Source organism: Hypomesus nipponensis, chromosome 17 (genome assembly GCF_054491055.1).
Source record: "Hypomesus nipponensis isolate SF chromosome 17, ASM5449105v1, whole genome shotgun sequence".
Classification (NCBI taxonomy): Eukaryota; Metazoa; Chordata; class Actinopteri; order Osmeriformes; family Osmeridae; genus Hypomesus; species Hypomesus nipponensis.
The window spans coordinates 23,089,264-23,111,550 of NC_140377.1; the positions used below are offsets into that span (position 1 = coordinate 23,089,264).

General features: G+C 53.6%; 1 protein-coding gene across 1 annotated transcript; it reads right to left on the reverse strand.

Annotated features, from left to right (window-relative positions):
- Positions 1-821: 821 nt before the first annotated feature.
- LOC146254155 (uncharacterized) lies at positions 822-18,479 on the reverse strand. Its single transcript, XM_084677678.1, has 18 exons — positions 18,470-18,479; positions 17,890-18,051; positions 15,879-15,954; positions 15,369-15,502; positions 13,765-13,848; positions 12,496-13,722; positions 11,136-11,600; positions 10,325-10,686; positions 8,073-8,241; positions 7,215-7,808; positions 6,689-7,084; positions 6,051-6,548; positions 5,311-5,823; positions 4,885-5,099; positions 2,229-2,457; positions 1,739-1,904; positions 1,040-1,404; positions 822-913 (listed from the first exon to the last, which is right to left on the reverse strand). The coding sequence occupies exons 1-18, from the start codon at positions 18,477-18,479 to the stop codon at positions 822-824; spliced, it is 5,757 nt and encodes a 1,918-aa protein (XP_084533804.1).
- Positions 18,480-22,287: the final 3,808 nt, after the last annotated feature.

Genomic DNA, 22,287 nt, shown 5'->3' on the forward strand with positions numbered 1-22,287 from the left:
TCATCTTTGTCATTGTGTCCATCTTCAATAGGATGGTTAAGTGCTTTGTTAATTCCACATCAAAAAGTGCCGTATCAAAATCAAAAGTGTTTGTGTGTGTTTAAAGTCTGCATCACAGACTGGATGCATCATCAGCACTCTGATGATCAGGGAGCTGGGCTCCTACAATCCTTATTAAGCACCATCACATATCTGCACAGGGGGGGACAACCCAAGAGCTCAATAGGGGAGGGGCTTGACTTCCCTATATGGACATGGGGGAGGGGCTTGACTTCCCTATATAGACATGGGGGAGGGGCTTGACTTCCCTATATGGGCATGGGGGAGGGGCTTATCTACCCTACATGGACATGGGGAAGAGCTTATTTACCATATATGAATAGGGGGAGGAGCTTATCTCCCCTACGTGGACAGGAGCTTGTCTGCCCTACATGGACAGGGGGAGGAGCTTGTCTGCCCTACGTGGACAGGGGGAGGAGCTTGTCTGCCCTACGTGGACAGGGGGAGGAGCTTGTCTGTCCTAGATATTGGGTCCAGGTGAAAGAGTTGATGTATTGTGATCAGATCCACACCAAAAACTTCTTATTGGCAGGTATAGATATACACCCCTCATCCCCCCACCCCTCCACCCCTTGTCCGAGGTTCCCTTGGCAACAGGCTTCTCAGTCCCCTGGAGGCCGGGAGGACTCCGTTCCCAAGGTAACAGGGCTTTGGAACCGTCTCAAGAAGGTGCTCAGGATTCTGGGAACTCTTTGGAGACAAGGATGTGTGTGTGGGGAGGGGGTGGGTTCAAAATATGGGGGCGGAGGCTGGGGTGGGCCCTACAAGGCAGGGGCGGAGGCTGGGGTCACAACAGGGCTGGGGTTGGAGGCAGAGGAGTTGGTGGGGGAGGCAGGAGGAAGGCTGGGGGAGGCTGGGGGCGTCGCAGGGGGAAGAGACTGAGCGGTGGGGGAGGTAGAGGGGCTGGGAGGGTGAGGGGAGGCTGGAGCATCCAGGGCTGGGGGGACAGCGAGGGAGGGGGGTCTGGGGGAGGCAGGGCCGGAGGCAGCGGAGGGGGAGGCAGGGCTGGAGGCAGCGGTAGGGGAGGCAGCGGAGGGGGAGGCAGGGCCGGGGGCAGCAGTAGGGGAGGCAGGGCCGGGGGCAGCGGAGGGGGAGGCAGGGCCGGGGGCAGCAGTAGGGGAGGCAGGGTTGGAGGCAGCAGAGGGGGAGGCAGCAGAGGGGGAGGCAGGGCCGGAGGCAGCAGGAGGGGAGGCAGGCTTGGAGGCAGCAGAGGGGGAGGCAGGGCCGGAGGCAGCAGTAGGGGAGGCAGGCTTGGTGTAGTTGAGCTGCAGGATGTGCTGTTGCAGGTGACGGATCCAGGCCTCCTGGACGGACAGAGGTCCCTGGAACTCCACCTCACAGAACCTGACACACACACACGTATACACACACACACAAGGTTATGGTTAGGGATTAGAGATAAAACGATTTTGAATGGAAGTGAATCTCCCACTAGGATAGAAAAACGACCTTGTGTGCATTTTCCGTGTGTGTGTACATGTCTTCCTCTGAGGTGTGTGTGTGTTGTTCTGAGGTGTGTGTGTCTTGTTCTGAGGTGTGTGTGTCTTGTTCTGAGGTGTGTGTGTGTGTCTTGTTCTGAGGTGTGTGTGTGTGTCTTGTTCTGAGGTGTGTGTGTCTTGTTCTGAGGTGTGTGTGTGTGTCTTGTTCTGAGGTGTGTGTGGTGCCAGGGCTCACTCACCGGCACTTGAGTGTGTAGAGCTTGCCCACCAGGGTGACCAGGGGGGAGGAGGGGGGCCTGGGGACCAGGGAGGGTACAGTGCCGGAGCGGGGGGGCCTGGGGGGGGCACTGTCCCCCTCTCCCTCATCAGGATGGGACGGATGCTTGGGGGGGCGCCTCTCAAAACCTGGAGGCACCAGGAGGCACCAGGAGAGACCAGGAGAGACCAGGAGGCAGCGGGAGAGACCAGGAGAGACCAGGAAGCAGCGGGAGAGACCATGAGAGACCAAGAGAGACCAAGAGGCACATATGAGGAACAGACATGACGTGTGTGTATGAGGCAAGACGTGTGTGTATGAGGCAAGACGTGTGTGTATGAGGCAAGACGTGTGTGTATGAGGCAAGACGTGTGTGTATGAGGCAAGACGTGTGTGTATGAGGCAAGACGTGTGTGTATGTTTGAGTGTGTGTCAACACACGATGTGTGTGTGTGTGAGCGGAGCTTCCTTACCTCTTGGCAGACGGACGTTGAGCTCACTGCGAGCCACCTGTGTGTGTGTGAGCGTGTGTGAGTTAGCGGCAGGGCTGGGGCGGGCGGCAGGAGCGGAGAAGGGGCCAGATTGAGCCCCTGCACTCTGGGACACGCCCACATGGGCCCCGGGGGACACGCCCACCCCACACTGGGAGGAGGAGAGGGCGTGGTCAGGGGAGGAGGAGGGAGACACGGATGAGCTGCTCTTCTAAAACAGAGAACAAGGAGGAGAGCAGGATAGGAAGAAAGGAGAGGTGGGGGAGAAGGGAAGAATAAGTGTATTTAGCATGTGACCATGACCCTGGCACCCACTTGACCACAAGCGGGTACCTAGAGACTACGAAAGACAGATAGGTAGGGACAGGGCTGGCCCAAGCCTTTATGGGGCCTTAAGCAAAATTGATTTGGGGGCCCCTCGGGGTCGCTTATCGTTGCAAAAAAAAAAAGAATATATATACATTTTAAATACATTAAACTGTAATTTAATTTGCTCTTGGGGGCCCTCTGGTAGCCACAAGGGCCCTAAGCAGCCGCTTAGTTCACTTATTCCTTGGACCGGCCCTGGGTAGGGAGGAGAGACAGGAAGAGAGAGGAGAGAGACAGGTAGAGAGAGGAGAGAGACAGGTAGAGAGAGGAGAAAGACAGGTAGAGAGAGGAGAAAGACAGGTAGAGAGAGGAGAAAGACAGGTAGAGAGAGGAGACAGACAGGTAGAGAGAGGAGACAGACAGGTAGACGGAGGAGAAAGACAGGTAGAGAGAGGAGACAGACAGGTAGACGGAGGAGAAAGACAGGTAGAGAGAGGAGACAGACAGGTAGAGAAAGGAGAGAGACAGGTAGAGAGAGGAGAGAGACAGGTAGAGAGAGGAGAAAGACAGGTAGAGAGAGGAGAGACAAGTAGGGGGAGGAGAGAGAGAGAGACAGGTAGAGAGAGGAGAGAGAGGTAGAGAGAGGAGACAGACAGGAAGAGAAAGGAGAGAGACAGGTAGAGAGAGGAGACAGACAGGTAGAGAGAGAAGAGAGACAGGTAGAGAGAGGAGACAGACAGGTAGAGAGAGGAGAGAGACAGGTAGAGAGAGGAGACAGACAGGTAGAGAGAGGAGAGAGACAGGTAGAGAGAGGAGAGAGACAGGTAGAGAGAGGAGAGAGACAGATGCAGCAAATCATCACTCCTTTTAATCTGAAGACGAGACATCAATCTCATCTCTGGGACGACATCACAGTAACCATGGCAACTGCCACAGCAAATCCGCTGTTCAGTCAGGTTGCCTGAGGGACCACCTGGGGCTGAGCTCTCCAAAGATGGCCGCCAGAGAGGAGCTTGCATCCCCCTCTTCATCCTACACCCCTTTCTCCCCCTCTTCCTCCTCTTACACTTCCTCCTCCCCCTCCTCCTCTTACACCTCCCCCTCCTGCTCTTACACTTCCTCCTCCTCCTCTTACACCCCTTCCTCCTCCTCCTCCTCTTACACCTCCTCCTCCCCCTCCTCCTCTTACACCTCCTCCTCCCCCTCCTCCTCTTACACCTCCCCCTCCTCTTACACCTCCTCCTCCTCATCTTACACCTCCTCATCTTACACCTCCTTCTCCCCCTCTTCCTCCTCTTACACCTCCTCCTCCCCCTCCTCCTCTTACACCTCCTCCTCCCCCTCCTCCTCTTACACCTCCCCCTCCTCTTAAACCTCCTCCTCCTCATCTTACACCTCCTCATCTTACACCTCCTTCTCCCCCTCTTCCTCCTCTTACACTTCCTCCTCCCCCTCCTCCTCTTACACCTCCCCCTCCTCTTACACCTCCTCCTCCTCCTCTTACACCTCCTCCTCTTACACCCCTTCCTCCCCCTCCTCCTCTTACACTTCCTCCTCCCCCTCCTCCTCTTACACCTCCCCCTCCTCTTACAGCTCCTCCTCCTACACCTCCTCCTCCCTCTCCTCCTCTTACACCTCCCCCTCCTCTTACACCTCCTCCTCCTCCTCTTACACCTCCTCCTCTTACACCCCTTCCTCCCCCTCCTCCTCTTACACTTCCTCCTCCCCCTCCTCCTCTTACACCTCCCCCTCCTCTTACAGCTCCTCCTCCTACACCTCCTCCTCCCTCTCCTCCTCTTACACCTCCCCCTCCTCTTACAGCTCCTCCTCCTACACCTCCTCCTACACCTCCTCCTTCCTCTCCTCCTCCTACACCTCCTCCTCCCTCTCCTCCTCCTACACCTCCTCCTCCCTCTCCTCCTCTTACACCTCCCCCTCATACACCTTCTCCTACACCTCCTCCTTCCTCTCCTCCTCCTACACCTCCTCCTCCCTCTCCTCCTCCTACACCTCCTCCTCCCTCTCCTCCTCCTACACCTCCTCCTCCCTCTCCTCCTCTTACACCTCCCCCTCATACACCTTCTCCTACACCTCCTCCTTCCTCTCCTCCTCCTCCCTCTCCTCCTCCTACACCTCCTCCTCCCTCTCCTCCTCCTACACCTCCTCCTCCCTCTCCTCCCCATCCCCCTCCTCTTACACCACCACCTCCTCTCTCAACAGCTCCTCATCAGGATCCCCAACCCTATGTATTCTCCCAGCCTACAGACAGACACACACACACACACGCGCAGACACACTCACACACGCGGACACACACATGCAGACTGACCATGCGTGGGGGCTCCCTCCGGCTGCCCTGGGTGTAGCAGCGGTGCATGTCCAGCAGCCTGGGAGGTCTGCTCTTCATCCAGGCGCTCAGCGTCTCGATGGGGGAGCCATTCACACACCACTCTGTCACCCCAAACTGCCGCAGGTGAGCCCGGGCGTGGCTGGCCAGGGCCTTGCGGTTCTCAAAGTAGAACCCACACAACTCACAGCTGGCATCTGGAGGGAGAGGGAGAGGGGGAGGAGTGGGAGGAGTGAGAGACCGGAGGAGAGACAGGACGGAGGGGGGGAGGAGAGGGAGGGAGGGAAAGGGAAGAAGAAGGGTAGCGAGAGAACAGTTCCAGTCATAATGAAGTGTTTTAGTAGATGAAGGGTGTATCAGTGTGTGTGTGGTGTGTGCGTGAGTGTGTGTGGTGTGTGTGGGGCCTACCCTGGTGCCCGGCTGCCTGCTTGTCTGGGGAGGACTTCCCCCTGAAGGGCAGGTCAGGAGGCAGTGGGGACTGGGGGGAGAAAGCCCTGTTCTGGGGGGGCGTGGGGGTTTCCAGCTGCAGGGGCCTCTTCCCCAGGGGCACGGCCCCCACCAGCTTCCCCCCAGGGGGGCCGGAAGACAGAGCCCCCAGGCCGTGGCGATGGAGGCGGGACCCAGAGTGGAGCAGGTTGAGGGCGGACTTCCTCTGGAAGCTAAGCCCCGCTCCCCCTCCCTCCCAGGCCCCCCCTCCCTCCCTCTTCACCCCCGGGGTTAGTGGGGGGGACTGGGCCCCCCCCCTCTGGAGCATGACCTCCCGGAGGGTGTCGATGGGGGAACCGTTCACCGTCCACTCTGTGATGCCCATCTGGCGCAGGTGGGACCGCGCGTGGCTGGACAGGCCCTTTCGGTTCTCAAAGAACTCTCCGCAGAACTCACAGCGGATGTCTCTCGTAGGCTCCGCCTCCTGGCCCACAGCTGGGGAGGAGGGAAGTAAGGCTGTGAAAGTCCTTATCACAAACCACCACAGCCACCGGCTGTAGCCTGTCATCTCCATGATACACTGTTTTCATTCAGCCGATTCTTTCATCCAGAGGAACACGACATCCTTAAGTACCAGTCAGATTCATCTAAACACACAGACCGCACCCCAGTCCCACCACACACACACACACACACACACCCACCCACCCCAGCAGGCTCACCCAGGTTGAGAGGCAGCATCCCATCAGAGCTGCTCCAGGACTTCAGCGCCTCTGACCCAAACCTCCGCCCCCCCCCGGCCCCCACGGCCCCCCTGCCCCCCAGGGTCACCTCCAGCTGCACAGGCTCTGGCTTCAGCTTGGCCACCAGGGAGGAGGAGGCAGGGGGAGGGGCGGAGGTCGGCTTGCGTGCGGGCGTGGGGGAGGCGGAGGGGTGGGCAAAGGCGAAAGGAAGACGGCCCAGCAGGGTGACGGCAGAGGAGGGGGAGGCAGGGGAGTGCCCGGGGGAGGGAGGGGGGGTTTTGAGGGGGCGGGGGGGTAGGGCGCAAGCAAGGCCCCGGTGGGTGATGACCTCCCGGAGGGTGTCGATGGGGGAACCGTTCACCGTCCACTCTGTGATGCCCATCTGGCGCAGGTGGGACCGCGCGTGGCTGGACAGGCCCTTTCGGTTCTCAAAGAACTCTCCGCAGAACTCACAGGCAATCTCCTTGGTGGGCTCACCTGGGCAGACAGAAGCTATCAGAACACAGCAACAACACAGCTCTCTACACGTCACCAGGGACACAGTCCATGAACCTGCCCCTGAGATCGACCCCAGTAGGGTGAACATGATGATGATGGTGGGTGTGTGGCCTACTCACTGTGGGGGAGGGGCATCAGCTCTCCACCACTCAGACGGAAGACTTGTATCTGGGATGGCTTGGCACGCTTCGGAGCTGGACCAATCAGAGATGAGGTAGCTTTGGACCCTGCCCCTCCCCCGACAGATGTGACCTTGTAGAGGAGGGGCGAGGAGGAGGAGGAGAGGGGGCGTTTGGGGGAGGAGAGGGTGGAGGAGAGGGTGGAAGCCCTGTGCTTGAAGTCGTCCGTGTGGATGAGCTGGTCCAGCAGGTCGATGGGGGAGCCCCTGGACTCAGAGTACTCGACCCCAAAGTGGCGCAGGTGGGCGCGGGCGTGGCTGGACAGCCCCTTCCTGGTCTCGAACCACGCCCCACACAGCTGGCAGATAATGTCCTTGGTGGGGTCCACCTCCAGGGCTGCAGGGGAAGGAACATGGATCCTCTGTCACAGGACGTTTAACCACCAAAGGCCTAACAACACTGAACTATACATAACAACACACAGTGTGTGTGTGTGTGTGTGTGTGAGAGAGAGTGTGTGTCTTACTGAGGTTGAGGGGAGCATCGGTCTCCTGGGGGGCCCAGAAGGGCTTGCTGCTGCTGGGGTCGGCTGCACTCCTCCCCCCCCCGGGGGGGCGCAGGGGGGAGGACACCGGCAGCAGGGAGGAAATGGGGGCTTTCCTCACCCCGGGGGAGGAGAAGGGGGAGGACGAGGGGGAGGGCGGGTAGGGCCGGGCCAGGGCGGGGGGAGGGGGGGGTGAGGGGGTGGGGGCCAGGGGAGAGAGAGAGACGGGCGGGGCCAGGGGGGAGAGAGAGACGGGCTTGTCTTCAGAGTCCATGTCTCCATCACACTCTTGCTTCTGGAAGGCCAGCGCTGGGAGGGGCGATGGGGTGGTCATGGCGATAGGGGGGCGGGGCGACGAGGTGGTCATGGCGATAGGGGGGCGGGGCGACGGGGTGGTCATGGCGACAGGGGGTTCGTGGCCGCGCTCCTTGGTGATCTGATAGAGCAGGTCGATGGGAGCGCCGCTGCTCTCTGATAGGCCGACGCCCAGCTGGCGCAGGTGTGAGCGGGCGTGGCTGGAGAGGCCACGCCTCGTCTCAAACGGAGCGCCACACAGATCACACCTCAGCAGACCCCCTGGAACACAGAACCACGCTTAGAACCTCACTCACTTAGAACCTCACTTACACTACAACACAGAACCACGCTTAGAACCTCACTCACTTAGAACCTCACTTACACTACAACACAGAACTAGAGTCAGGCTGGAACACATGACACTAGCTTAGGGACTAGACCAGATGAGTCATGCTGTGACCCAGGCCAGCATGCTGTGACCCGGGCCAGCCTGCTGTGACCCGGGCCAGCATGCTGGGGAATGGGGAGGCAAAGTGGGCTTACCCCTGGAGCTGAGCTGCTCCCTGGGGCTGGAGTCCTCACCGTCCAGGGAGGGCAGACCTGTCCTGGAGGCTGGGCTGGTAGCACTGGGACTGGACCGGTCTGGCATCTCCTTCCTTTCTTCCTCCTCCTCCTCCTCCTCCTCCTCTTCCTCTCCCTCCTCCTCCTCCTCCTCCTCCTCACCTGAGAGGAGACACAGCAGAATGTGAGGAAGGGTCTACGGTCATGTTATACAAGCTTGAATGGTGTATTCCTGCTGTGTTGAAGTGTAGAATATACACACCGCCCACCAAAATCCTTTCTGGGAATAAAAATCTTGTCTTTTCAATCGCAAATTAAATTAATATGACCAAATGCAAAAAAACATAGACTATGTGAAGATATAAACATATATTTTATCATATTAATCAATAGCAATTTAAACTGTAGACCTACAGCAGTTTTTTAGGTTTAGGGGTCAAATTTGCTATTAGGATCCCAGTTGGCTAAACACCGTTAATCACCAAACGGAGGAAACGGCGCAAGTTGTCTAAAAAAACGAATTCATTCTTTGAGCGTTTAATAAACTATGTATTTTTTTTATTAGTAGCCTGTAACGCTATACGGGAGAATCTGTATTCGATCTATGTTGAAACCAGCCAGTTCATTCCGACACTGCATTTGTGGGACCAAAGTGCCATGTTATGCGACAAACCAGTAAATCAAAAGAGACGCGTAGACAGACAAAGCTCGTTGTCTGGTATAGGCGTCTCGCGCTCGCCCGCCTCCTGGTCTGTGGTAGCACCCGAGTGACACCGATGCTTATCACCTCCACAAACGTAACCGATCCTAATATTGCGTTGAAATATTTCAACACATATACAACACTAAGTTGGACCAGTAGCCTAGACTACCTTACTCCACGAGACTTGAGTTTGAAATCCAGGCGGACTTGGTTATGTTCCATTTAGCAACCCGAGACTTTAGGATGCAAAAGTGACACTTCGGTTTCTAACTAAGATCTAAACTAGTTACGTGAATAGCAGCAACATGATCGGTCCCGTCTTTGTCATGCTTATGAATACACGAACTCATTCATGCGATAAAGAACAACGCGTTCTCAATCAAAATATCACAGGAAAGTAAAATGGCGAGGATTGGGGAACTGTAGGTTATTTTACAGACTCTGCAGTACTGTATTGGAAACGGCGAACGTCACTCTAGACGCACATAATAAATCACAGACACATCTGGCAGTCCAGCATCCAAGTTGCAAAATCACATTCCTCAACACCTGCAATACCTCGTTCACCTACAACAATGACATGAGCGCGCAATAAGCTTTTGACTTTGTCATACCTGACCCGTGTGGCAGGGATTGTTAACGGTCTCGTACGTCTGGAGTTTCTGATGGCTGTTGTGTCTGAAGACAATCTGACAGACTCTCCGAGATGCCGGATCAGACGCGACGTGCGACATCGTTGCAGGACCACCGCGAAACAACACAAGTTGCAAGGTAATGACTGCGAGATGACCTACTCACCGCTCAGAAGCTGCAGCGCACTGGAATCCCGGCATCTGTATCCTGACAGTTTTTCTGCTATTGTTTGGGAATGCGGGGCGGTGGAAGCAGCCATTTTGCCCCATATGCACTGCTAAGCTAAGGCGTGACCAATCGAGCCAAGGCGGGAGGCTGGAAGCAGAAAACTCCTACCGGGGATTACAGCCCCTCAGTACGGCTGCAAGCTACCAATCACAGCCCAAAACACTGTCGTTAACGCCTTGTCTGCCGGTTCCTTCACGCAGCCTAGTCTGTCATGGAAGCGGACATGCTGCAGCTGAGCTGGGCCCTCTGTGAGACAGCTGGACCCTAACAGCAAGGCTACTGACCACTACCCACCGCACACCAATACTGACCACACCACCAACTCAGACTGATCAAAACCACAAACTGACCACAAGCTCAGAGTAATCACTACCTTTCACTGACTATAAACTTACTAACCACAAAGTCATACTGAAAGCAACCTTATACTGACCACAACCTTGCACTGGCCAGAAATTGACACTGACCACAAACATTCTGCCCCCAACTTACTACAACCACACCCCCACACAGACCACAATATCACACTGACCACAAAGACACACAGACTAGAACCTCACTCTGATGACAACCTCACATTAACCACCACCTCAGAATCTCCCCACGACCACAACCTCACACCACAGGTATTATTAAATCACACACACCCTACAGGAACGCCCACACACACCCTCCAGGCACACCCACCATCAGCATGCTTCCTTGGGGGCTCCGCCCTCCAGGCCTGGGGGGGCGGCAGGGACACCAGGCTGGACTCAGAGGTAGATCTCCTCCTCTCTCCTCCTTCCTCCTCCCCCTCGTCCTCCTGGGTCCTGGGGCTGCGTGGGGGCGCGGTGGGGAGGGCCAGGTCAGGGCGGCTGGAGAACAGCCCCCGCAGGATGTGGATGGGAGAGACCGTCACCTCCCAGTTGGTGATGCCAAAGTCTCGCAGGTGGGCGCGGGCGTGGCTGGACAGACCTGCCCGTGTGTCAAACCCAGCGCTGCAGAACTCACAGCGCATCACACTGAAGGTGTCCGGGTCGAAGTTGGCGACTGGGAGGGGGGAGGCGGGAGGGAGGAGGAGGAAGAGGGAGGGGTGAACAGGAGGCCTGTTTAAAATATATATTTTATTCATTTAGCAGACAGTTTTAACCACATCTCAGCTACCAGACACAGTGTAAAGTAACCACATCTCAGCTACCAGGCACAGTGTAAAGTAACCACATCTCAACTACCAGGCACAGTGTAAAGTAACCACATCTCAGCTACCAGGAACAGTGTAAAGTAACCACATCTCAGCTACCAGACAGTGTAAAGTAACCACATCTCAGCTACCAGACGCAGTGCACAGTAACCACATCTCAGCTAGGTTACATAAGGTCACAGGGGTTAGAGGGCTAAATGGAAAGTGTGTATTCCGTAAAGGGAAGTGCATCCACACATCTGATTGGCTGTGTTAGTGTCATGTACTCTGGCCAGCCAATGAAAGGAGAGCTACAGACCTTTCTTCTTTTTCTTCTGGTAGGAGAACTTCCTCTCGATGGCGTTCACTTCCTCCGGGGAGATAAAGTGACGGACATTGTAGCTCACGCCCACTCGGTTCAGGTGCCCTCTCACATGATTGGCCAGGCCGATGCCGTTGTGGAAGTGGTCGGGGCAGTAGGGGCACTTCCTGTCCACGTCTCTCAGTTTCCCGCTCTCCTCCTCCTCACCTTCCTCCTCCTCACCTTCCTCCTCGTCTTCCTCAGCCAGGATGCTCTCCGCCAGGAAACGCCTCACTCTATCTTCTTCTTCTTCCTCGTCCTCTTCTTCTTGGTGGTTTTTAGTGAAGGCCACACTCCGAGATAATGATACTGTCCTCTCCTCATCCTCCTCCTCCTCCTCCTCCTCCTCCTCCTCCTGCTTCACAACCCTCTCCACAATAGGGCATGACACTGGGAGCTTCTGCTGTCGTGGAGACGTGTCATCTAAAAGAGAAAGGTAAAATGATCGCTGGTGGTCGATGTAGCTCAGCAGTTACAGCATTTGACTGCAGATCAAAAGGTTGAAGGTTGGAATACCCTACTGTATGTCGCTCCAGCTAAAAGTGTCTGCCTAGACAGCTACCCTAGTCTACATTTACATTTAGCAGACGCTCTTATCCAGAGCAACTTACAGTAAGTACAGGGACATTCCCCCCTGAGGCAAGTAGGGTGAAATGACACAATGTCATTTGGCACGGTGGGGAATCAACCCAGCAGACTTCTGATTACTAGCCCGACTCCCTCACGGTTCAGCCATCTGACTCCTAGTCTACCCTAATCTAGACATCAGATGAATTGTGACTCAGCACCTATAGCAACAGAACCCTAAATTAGCTAAAAGCTAATGGTGGCTAACTCTTTATTTAATAAAATGTTTTTAATCTAGTGAAATGATGACATAACAACCAACCAAAACCCACAGTTTCCAATAGGTTGTGTTGCCATGGTAACTCAGTTATTTTCTGGTGGGCCTCACCTCGCATGCACCTGGCCCTGGTGACTGGTCTGGATTCCACCTGAGAGCCCAGACGGTTCTGTCCTACCACCAACATATCAGAGCCCTGGCCCTGGCCCTGGCCCTGGCCCTGGCCCTGGCCCTGGCCCTGGCCCTGGCCCTGGCCCTGGCCCTGGCCCTGGGAGCACTCGGCCCCAGGCAGACTAGTGGTGTTGTCCAGTGTGGGTGGAGGCTGGATGGGTGTGGGTGGAGGCTGGGTGGGTGTGGGTGGAGGCTGGGTGGGTGTGGGTGGAGGCTGGGTGGGTGTGGGTGGAGGCTGGGTGGGAGTGGGTGGAGGCTGGGTGGGTGTGGGTGGAGGCTGGGTGGAGGAGCTCCCTCGCCGGCTGGTCCTTCGCGTCCCGATGCTCTTGAAGGCCAGCTCTCTTGGGGGGCGGAGAGATGGGCGCCGGGCGGGCAGAGCCCCGGGGCTGCTGCCCCCCTCTCTGGTCACGGGGGGGGCCCTGCCCTCTGGAACTCTCCCCTCAGCTGTGGAGCAGAGCCGGGACAGCCGGTGAGCACCAGGCAGGGGGCCCAGCTCCTCAGCCTCCCCAGTGCCAGAGGCCTGGGACGGGGGAGCCGAGCCGTGGAGCTCCCTGAACCCCCTCTGGCCGGAGGTCGGGTCTTCCCCAGGGGGCTGGGCCTGGGGGCGCAGACGGGGGGAGGCACGCTGTAGTCCACTGGAGCGTTTCCTGTTGTGGGTCTTGGCGTGGTTGGCCAGAGCCTGGGATGTCCTGGTGCGGAAGTCACACTTGGAGCAGAAGTAGCGCCGGCGACCTGGGGGCACCGCTCGTCTAGATGCCGTTGTGGAGGCCGGGGTGGAGGCCGGGGTAGAGGCTGGGGTAGAGGCTGCATCTGGGACAGGAACTGGGGCTGGGTCTGAGGCTGAGCTGCCAAGCTTGCCCGCCATTCTCGTCCCTCCCAGCGTCCTCTTTCCACATCCTCCATTCCCCAGTCCCCCTTCTCCGGCCCCCTCGCCCCCCAGCTTCCTGATCCCCTCCAGGATCTTGCTGCGGGACTCCTGGTGGCGTCTCTGGTGCTCTGCCATGGCCGGCCTGGTGGCCATGCACCAGCCACACTCCAAACAGCGGAACTGCCCCCCACTCCCCGGCCCCCCCTTCCCCAGGCCCCGCCTCCCCGGGGCCCCCCTCCCTGGGCCCCTCCTGCCCACCCCCGACGCGCTCCGGGCATGCTCTGTCATGTGGTCCTGCAGGTGGATCTGCTTCTTGAAGTAAATATTACATTCAACACAGGTGAAGATCTCCTGCTCCAGCTCTTGCTTTACTTCTTTTCCTCCCTCTCCTCCTTTTTCCGCAACCGCCTCCTCCTCCTCTCTGAAGTCGTAGACCCCTCCAGCCTCCTGCGGGGGTTCTGGGGTCCCCCTCCTGGCCCCCGCCGCACTGCGCTGCCAGGTTGGGGGGCCGGCCAGGCCAGAGAAGGGGCGCAGCAGAGCCCGCTTCCTGCGCTGCCTCTGGATGAAGGTGCAGTGGGCCCAGGGCGCAGGGGGAGGGCTCTCCCCGTCTGAGTCTCCAGGGAAACTGTACACATCTCTCTCCCCATCGTTTCCCTTATTCATCCCTCCCTCACCCCCCTCCTCCTCCTCCACCTCCTCCTCCCCTTCCACCTCCTCCTCCTCGATTTGGTGTTGTGTCTTTGGTGTGACGCTGGCCACAGGTGCATTACAGACTTTGTCATCTGCCGCTGTGGATGAAAAGAGAGAAGGGTGAGAATATTCTGTCTGCACCACTTCTCCCTCACTCCCGTCACCTCTTCCTCCCTCCCTTCCTCCTCAACCCCCCTCCCTCTCCTCACCCCCCCCTTTCCCCTCCCTCAAATGTTCACCCTCTCTCTTTCCTCTTCCCTCCTCTCCATCCCTCTCTTGTCTACCTTCTCCCTCTCTCCTGACCCCCCCTCCTCCCCTCCTCCCTCTCTCCTGACCCGCCCTCCTCCCCTCCTCCCTCTCTCCTGACCCCCCCTCCTCCTCCCTCTCTCCTGACCCCCCTCCTCCCTCCCTCTCTCCTGACCCCCCTCCTCCCTCCCTCTCTCCTGACCCCCCCTCCTCCTCCCTCTCTCCTGACCCCCCCTCCTCCTCCCTCTCTCCTGACCCCCCTCCTCCCTCCCGCTCTCCTGACCCCCCTCCTCCCTCCCTCTCTCCTGACCCCCCCTCCTCCTCCCTCTCTCCTGACCCCCCCTCCTCCTCCCTCTCTCCTGACCCCCCCTCCTCCCTCCCTCTCTCCTGACCCCCCCTCCTCCTCCCTCTCTCCTGACCCCCCCTCCTCCTCCCTCTCTCCTGACCCCCCCTCCTCCCCTCCTCTCTCTCTCCTGACCCCCCCTCCTTCTCCCTCTCTCCTGACCCCCCCTCCTCCTCCCTCTCTCCTGACCCCCCCTCCTCCTCCCTCTCTCCTGACCCCCCTCCTCCCTCCCTCTCTCCTGACCCCCCCTCCTCCTCCCTCTCTCCTGACCCCCCTCCTCCTCCCTCTCTCCTGACCCCCCCTCCTCCTCCCTCTCTCCTGACCCCCCCTCCTCCTCCCTCTCTCCTGACCCCCCCTCCTCCTCCCTCTCTCCTGACCCCCCCTCCTCCTCCCTCTCTCCTGACCCCCCCTCCTCCCCTCCTCTCTCTCTCCTGACCCCCCCTCCTTCTCCCTCTCTCCTGACCCCCCCTCCTCCTCCCTCTCTCCTGACCCCCCCTCCTCCTCCCTCTCTCCTGACCCCCCTCCTCCCTCCCTCTCTCCTGACCCCCCCTCCTCCTCCCTCTCTCCTGACCCCCCCTCCTCCTCCCTCTCTCCTGACCCCCCTCCTCCTCCCTCTCTCCTGACCCCCCCTCCTCCTCCCTCTCTCCTGACCCCCCCTCCTCCTCCCTCCCTCCTGACCCCCCCTCCTCCTCCCTCTCTCCTGACCCCCCCTCCTCCTCCCTCTCTCCTGACCCCCCCTCCTCCTCCCTCTCTCCTGACCCCCCCTCCTCCCCTCCTCCCTCTCTCCTGACCCGCCCTCCTCCCCTCCTCCCTCCCTCCTGACCCGCCCTCATCCCCTCCTCCCTCTCTCCTGACCCCCCCTCCTCCTCCCTCTCTCCTGACCCCCCCTCCTCCCCTCCTCCCTCTCTCCTGACCCCCCCTCCTCCTCCCTCTCTCCTGACCCCCCCTCCTCCTCCCTCCCTCCTGACCCGCCCTCCTCCCCTCCTCCCTCTCTCCTGACCCCCCTCCTCTTCCCTCCATCATACTTACCCTCTGCTGAGCTGAGTGGTATTGTATTAATGGACTCATCCCCCTGTGTGCTTGCCATATCTAAGCTCCGCCCCTCCGATGGACTGGCTGTGTGTGTCTTGAGGGGGAGGGGCTTGTCCTCCTCACTGTCCAATCTGAGAACAGGTACACGTTACACATGGGTCTGTCAGACACATATCCATCCTTATAGTCTGCTGCCATGGAGACAGCACTGTAACAATTACACAAACATCTGGTCTGTCTGTCTGTTTCTCCCCATCATCTCTCTCCTCCCTCTCCTCTCACTCTCTTCCCTCGCTCTCTTCTCTCTACCCTCTTTCTCCCCTCTCTCTCCTTTCTCCCCCCTCTCTTCGCTCTCTCTCCCTCTCTCCCTTCCCTCTCCCCCCTCTCTCTCCTCACTCTCTCTCCCTTCCCTCTCTCCTCTCCTCTCTCTCCCCCCTCTCTCTCCTCTCTCTCTCCTCCCTCTCCCCCTCTCTCTTTTCCTTCTCCCCCCTCTCCCGTATCTCTCACCTCAGTCCAGATGACGGAGATCCGGGGCTGTGTGCAGCCAGACCATGAGGATTAGAAAAGTGCTGCAGCTCCTCCTCTGACGCATACACACATACACACACACACGTACACGCACACACGTACATGCACACACACACACAAACACATGTAAACACACACAAACACACATACATACACACAAACAACATCACTGCACATAGCCAGTGACAGCCACAGGTAAATACAGACACAAACAGTATGCAGTAGTGTAATAGTTTATGAGTACAGTAGCATACTTGTGTGCTGTAGTGCATGAAGTATAGTAACGTATTAGTTCACTATTTCAGTAAACTAAATGTCCTTGGGCAAGGCAATTCACCCTACTTGCCTCGGGGGGAATGTCCCTGTACTTACTGTAAGTCGCTCTGGATAAGAGCGTCTGCTAAATGACTAAATGTAATATGTATCTTATATTGCTGCATACCAAATTACAGCTTCTTACTTTGAGATTTGAGTATGTAAATACGCTCTCAAACCGTATGTGTAGCATCTGCCTTCAGCAGCGTCAAACTTGACATTTCTCCATTGAAAGTGGTTGGGTGGACGATAATGGGACCCCCCGGGTAACTGCTCAAATTAGGAACATAAAATTGCTAGGCATATCCTTATTGGATTTTAAAACCGGAATGTTATAATATAGGTGTGTATCTGTATTTTAAAGTACAATGCTGAGGCATAATGTTTTTAATTTGTATTATATCAAAAATTTTGTTAAATTTTCTGACGAGCTTCGAGAGCTAGGTGGACAATAATGAGACCCCTTACCCTTGTATAGCAGTAGTATAGTAGTCTATATAGTATATTAGTAGTATATGAAGTATATATATAATATAGTAGTAGCATATATAGTATATATAGTATAGTAATAGTATAGTAGTATATATAGTATTGTAGTAGTATATATAGTATAGTAGTAGTATAGTAGTATATATAGTATAGAGAATGCGATGTTGCCATCACGCCGCGTTGAATTCTGGGTAGATTTCAACATTGTTTTGTTTGGGCGACATTTCCTAAGGATGTCTCGCATCCGTTGTGTATCGATTATTTAAGGGAAATCATCCTTTATCAAGAAGATTTCAAACAGTAATTTTTACAAACATCTTCTCCGTCCTTCAAACTTAATTTTCAACCACTTTTATTACAAGATAGAGGAAAATTTTGAGTAAATGAAATATACATAAATCTGTGGGCAATGTAGAACAGCAGATTGGAAATATATATCATTTTGTTTAAAAGTTATGACCATTCTAGGGATTAGTGGAAAAACCGGAATCCCCTCTCCCCTAAAAAACTAGTTACCTCTAACTAGCTATATTCCTCTCCATAACTAAAAAGGTTTTACTTTTTTCCACAATCAAATTGGCCAAACAAGTTATAGATATTTAGCTTAAGGGTAAATAGTAGGGCTGTCAAGCGATTACAATTTTAATCGCGATTAATCGCATTATTTCATATGATTAATAAAAATTATTCCTACAAAATTACTCCTACAAACGAGTACTTCGTAACTAAAAAGTTTAGACTTTTAATTGACAAAATTTACAACACATAAAAAACTTGTCGTTACTCGAAATATCGCCTCTTTTCAATTTGAAGCAGTAAATCACTAGTAAACACGGTAGGAAATCGCCCATGGTATCCTCTCTGGCTCCCCTTGGAAAAAGATGGATGACAATGATGACGATACATTTATTATTCATGCCCCAGTAAACCCTTAACCAATTATATGTGCTTTTAGTGTTGTCATGAGCATCTAAGTTTTCATAAATAAAATGCATGATTGGATGGCGAAGACATTAAGGCAGGAGCCATGGAAATGTAAGTTCCCATATGTGGACTGGCCGGCTTGAAAACGCATGTACCTGCAAAGATGGCAGCGACGTCCAAACATGCAACACGGCGTGACCTATCGTTAACCTACAGTGACGTAACTTCGAAATTCTCTATCGTAGTATTAAAGTAGCATTACCGTCTAACGTCTCCTTCTCAGAGTCAGAGTCCCAGGTGAGGGAGGAGGGAAAGGCTGAGGATCTGAATCTCCTCTGTGCTCTCCTCCCTACATCCAGCCCCTCACCTCCCCCCTCACACCCCCCCTGTCCTGCCCTCCCACACACCCCCTCTCCTGTCCCCTCTGGTGCCCCGCACCACAGGCCTCTGCTGGGGACACGATCCAGTCCAGGCAGGGAGCAGGACTGCTGAGGAGAGGGGAGAGAGGGAGGAGGGGGTCGGGGTGGGGGGAGAGAGGGAGGAGGGGGTTGGGATGGGGGGAGAGAGGGAGGAGGGGGTCGGGGGAGAGAGGAAGGAGGGGGTCGGGGGAGAGAGGAAGGAGGGGGTCGGGTTGGGGAGAGAGGGAGGAGGGGGTTGGGTTGGGGAGAGATAGGGAGGAGGGGGTGTAAGGAGGACATGTGAGAGGGTGGGAGGGGAGGGAAGAGGGGAGTAGGGGAGCGGGTGGGAGGATAGAGGGAAGGAAGGGAGAGAGGAAGAGTAAGGGGATGTTTCAGAAGCAGACCTTTAGATGGTGTCAGTCGGCCCAGGGAGAATTGGAGAGCCGGTCTCCATGGTGAAGGGTCTTACTTGCGAGGTGAGATGGAGGCTGGAGGGGTCCTGGGCAGGGGGGAAGGGAGGGCCTCTAAGGCTGGGCCCTGGGGGGGAGAGAGCGCCCCCTGCTGGCTCCATGATGCCAGGACAGACCACACCTCCACAACCTGCTCACCAGCACTGCTACATCACACTCCTGTCTTCCCCTACACACACACACACACACACACAAACAAACACATACACACACACACACACACATACACACACAGAGACACATGAACACAACCACAGATAATCACAGATATACCAAGCCCATATTCACACAGACAAGCACGCACACACACACAGATACACAACCGCAGATACACAAGACAGTTCAGACATGCACATATTAGAGTTCAGAACGGTGACATGCAGCTCCATGGATCCACGAGACACGTAGTAGTGACATTTTAAAACTAGTTATAGAGAACGTCACACCTCTAGTAGGATCATTAGATATGGTGAACCATTACGCAATGTTGCTTATTTTTTTACCGGGTAGACGTCATACCTCCTTTCTCTGCAGTCAGTGTCCCTGGCCCAGTTTAACAGCCCTGCTGAAGAATGAGAACGAACGCCGCAAAAGACACACTAATAACTAGACTTTTAATTTTGTCCCCGTCTCGTCGCCAGCTGCCTTCAAAGCAGGCAGATGCAACTGAACATTAAGGTGACCAGCGCGTGCCTGAGTCATTAGCAGATCATTTTGACAGACCGTCTGAGCTCGTGTGTCAGTGTACATGTCTTACTTTTGGTTTTAATAGTTTATTTTTTGAAGCCAAACGGGTTTGATACTTACAGAAAACGACCTCGGCTCTAGGGCAGCCTTGATTATGCACCTTTCTTCATGCTTTAACCCGAACAAAGCTGCCGGTGTCTGCGGTCCATGCATGCACTAAGATGCACGAGCCGTGTGTTGCTGTATTAACGGGATCGCATCGGTACTCAGTTTTTTGCATGAGCCTTCGGCAGCAACCACATACTCGACTCCATGTTAAATGCCTTGCAGCCACGCCACGGCAGCGTGCGTGACGTCGGTCTGGGGGGCTCGGGAGGGGGGGGGGGGGGGAGAGTTTGCAGACGCGCGGGCAAGTTCCAGTTGAGTTGGGTAGTCGTTTGGTTTAATCGGTAGCAACGTTTCTGTTACGTATTTATTGAAATCTTTTGTCATTTACTTAAGCATCCTTCGACTCGTTCATCCGAACTGAAATAAAGATGTTCACCCTAAAAATCATAAATTGAGTTCAGTCATATTCAGCCTACCATTATGTATGTATGTATGTATTTTATTTATTGTTATGTATTTATTTTTGTTTGTTAGAGTTATACGTATAGTAACATTCAGGGAACACGTTATGTATGCAATGTAGGATGTATGTATTTGTGTGGTATCATAACTCGAATAGAACGTTTTTTTTTATTGTTTATTTATTGCAAATTCAGATCATTACAACTGGCCTCATACACATCTCGATGTATAACACATACCTATAGTTTGAAACACAAAACATAACATAGTTATAATAATGTGAGAACGTGTTTCCATCTCTAAGAACTGCTTTAAATACTAGGTTTTAGATCGTGCACAGTGAAAGATAATTGCTGTAATAGACAGCGATCTATTTCTATGTTTTTTGTTTATGACAGTCAATCTGATAGTCCTACATCATGCGCAGTAGTTTGCATACATTCATGAAATAATATATTCAAAGAATCATACTCTCCACAGTTAATAGCAGTATTAGTGTATTAGTCTAAGCATTAGTGTTCCATGACATGTTTATTTCACACGCGTTGTACTCGAATTAGGAACAATTCTCATTCGCTGCTTCGAGTGTTTCAACAAGAATCCATTCACTCTGGACACATATCATTTCACATACGAGGCTGAGTTTCCAATGTACAAAGAACAGTGAACAATGAACAGGAGCGGGTTTAGAAACAGGAAGCGAAGACGGCAGGTGGCGGTGTTGATCTTGCTCTGTTCATAACATACACGGCACACAAGAACACAAACGAGTTTTCTTTGTGGGTCGACACAGAAAAACCTTAGAGGTTTATATAAAACCTAGACGCAAATACGGACTTGTATAAATACGAACACCTCAAAGACGTATCAACAAAGTATCCAAACATATTTTTACTTATAAATAATAATAATAATAATAATAATATAGCTGCAAGCATCGATGCGGGTTCCTCCACAAAATGGCAAAATATTATATGAAAAGACGGCCGTCAGAATGTGTGACCCACAAAAAAAAAAAAGTGTGTTCCCCCCGTAACTGCTTCCCTAAGGTATTAATACTCCGAAAGATGGTTTGGGTTAGTTATTTCATCAATTCACACTATCTGGAGCCATTTATTCTGATTTAGAGTCATCATAGGGCCATTACCACAGAGGTCACCATTTCTGACGGCTATCTTAAGTAACATTTTTAAATACGTCAATGATACATATCTGTATGACATTTCAAGTAAATTCAACAGAAGAGGAATTTTGAAGATTTTCCCAAGTTTTCACTGTACAGGAAAATCCATCATGGCGGATCTTATGGGTCCTTGGGGCTTTTTTGTTCCCCATGAGAATTGAGGCATGAACACCAAGAAGAAGAAGAGTTGGAGCAATGGGGTGGAAATGCCATAACTTTTAAAATTCGACATTAGGGCGTGGCCTGTAGCGCCCCCTATGGTCGAATGTGTCCCATATTTGGTGTGGGGGTACCCACTTGGATGTAGTATCAATGTGTCAAATTAGAAATTTATGACCAGGGACTTTTTGAGATATTGGGGCGCAAGGAGAAAAAAATAAAAGAATACCAACAAATATAGCTGCAAGTAACGATGCGGGTTCCTCCCTAAAATGGCAAAATATTATGAACATGTACACTGTAGAAGATTGAGACTTAGACAACAAGAGAGCAAAACTACTTCATGGTTGGTCAACAACAATAGGATGAACGGGGATTTGAATGAGCATAAGGTTTTAAGTCAGTGTATCTTGCCACTCTGCTACATACCAACCACTGAGATTTTACAATAAGTAAGGGCTGATTATTGACTTTCCATTGGATATTGAAACTCTTCTTGAGTCGATCTCTTTCCAGACTCTCAATCAAATACACAACTGACAATAGTCATTTGACCGACTGGGATGGGGCAGCACTTATTTACAGCTCCTTGCGAGAAAAGTTTGTATTAGTACAGCAGCTGATTCTCTGGTCCGATTAAACTACACAACATACACTATCAGGGTGACCAACAAGATTATATTAACTAACCAACAATAACATTACAAACATCTAACTGAACGAACACAAAAACTGAAATCCCTCGCAAGGCTGTTGTAACCAAACTATTTTCCACAAGTCTTTGTGTTTTTGGACATGCCGCACTGCATGCTGGGTACCCAAGGGTGCTGACGCTGATTATCTGTCTGTGCTCCGACTGCGTGATATGAGTATTAGTTTTTTGTCAGCTTTGGGACAAAGGTTAAGAAACGGTTGACATTTCAAGGTGAAATTGCATGAAATTGCGCATGGTATTTCAGAATGATGTCTGCCTGTTTAACTAAACGAGTAGCCAAAAGACTATGCGTGGACTCGAACTTGTGACCTTGTGTTTTTCAGGACAACATTTCAACCCATTAAAGTCTATTAGGTTTGAAAACCCATTGTTCGAAATGACATTTGATTTAGTGACACAAACATATTGAGGCAATGTGGAAATTTACATAAATACACCCCTTTCAGCCATTTTGTATTTTATTCAATTGCTATAAGTA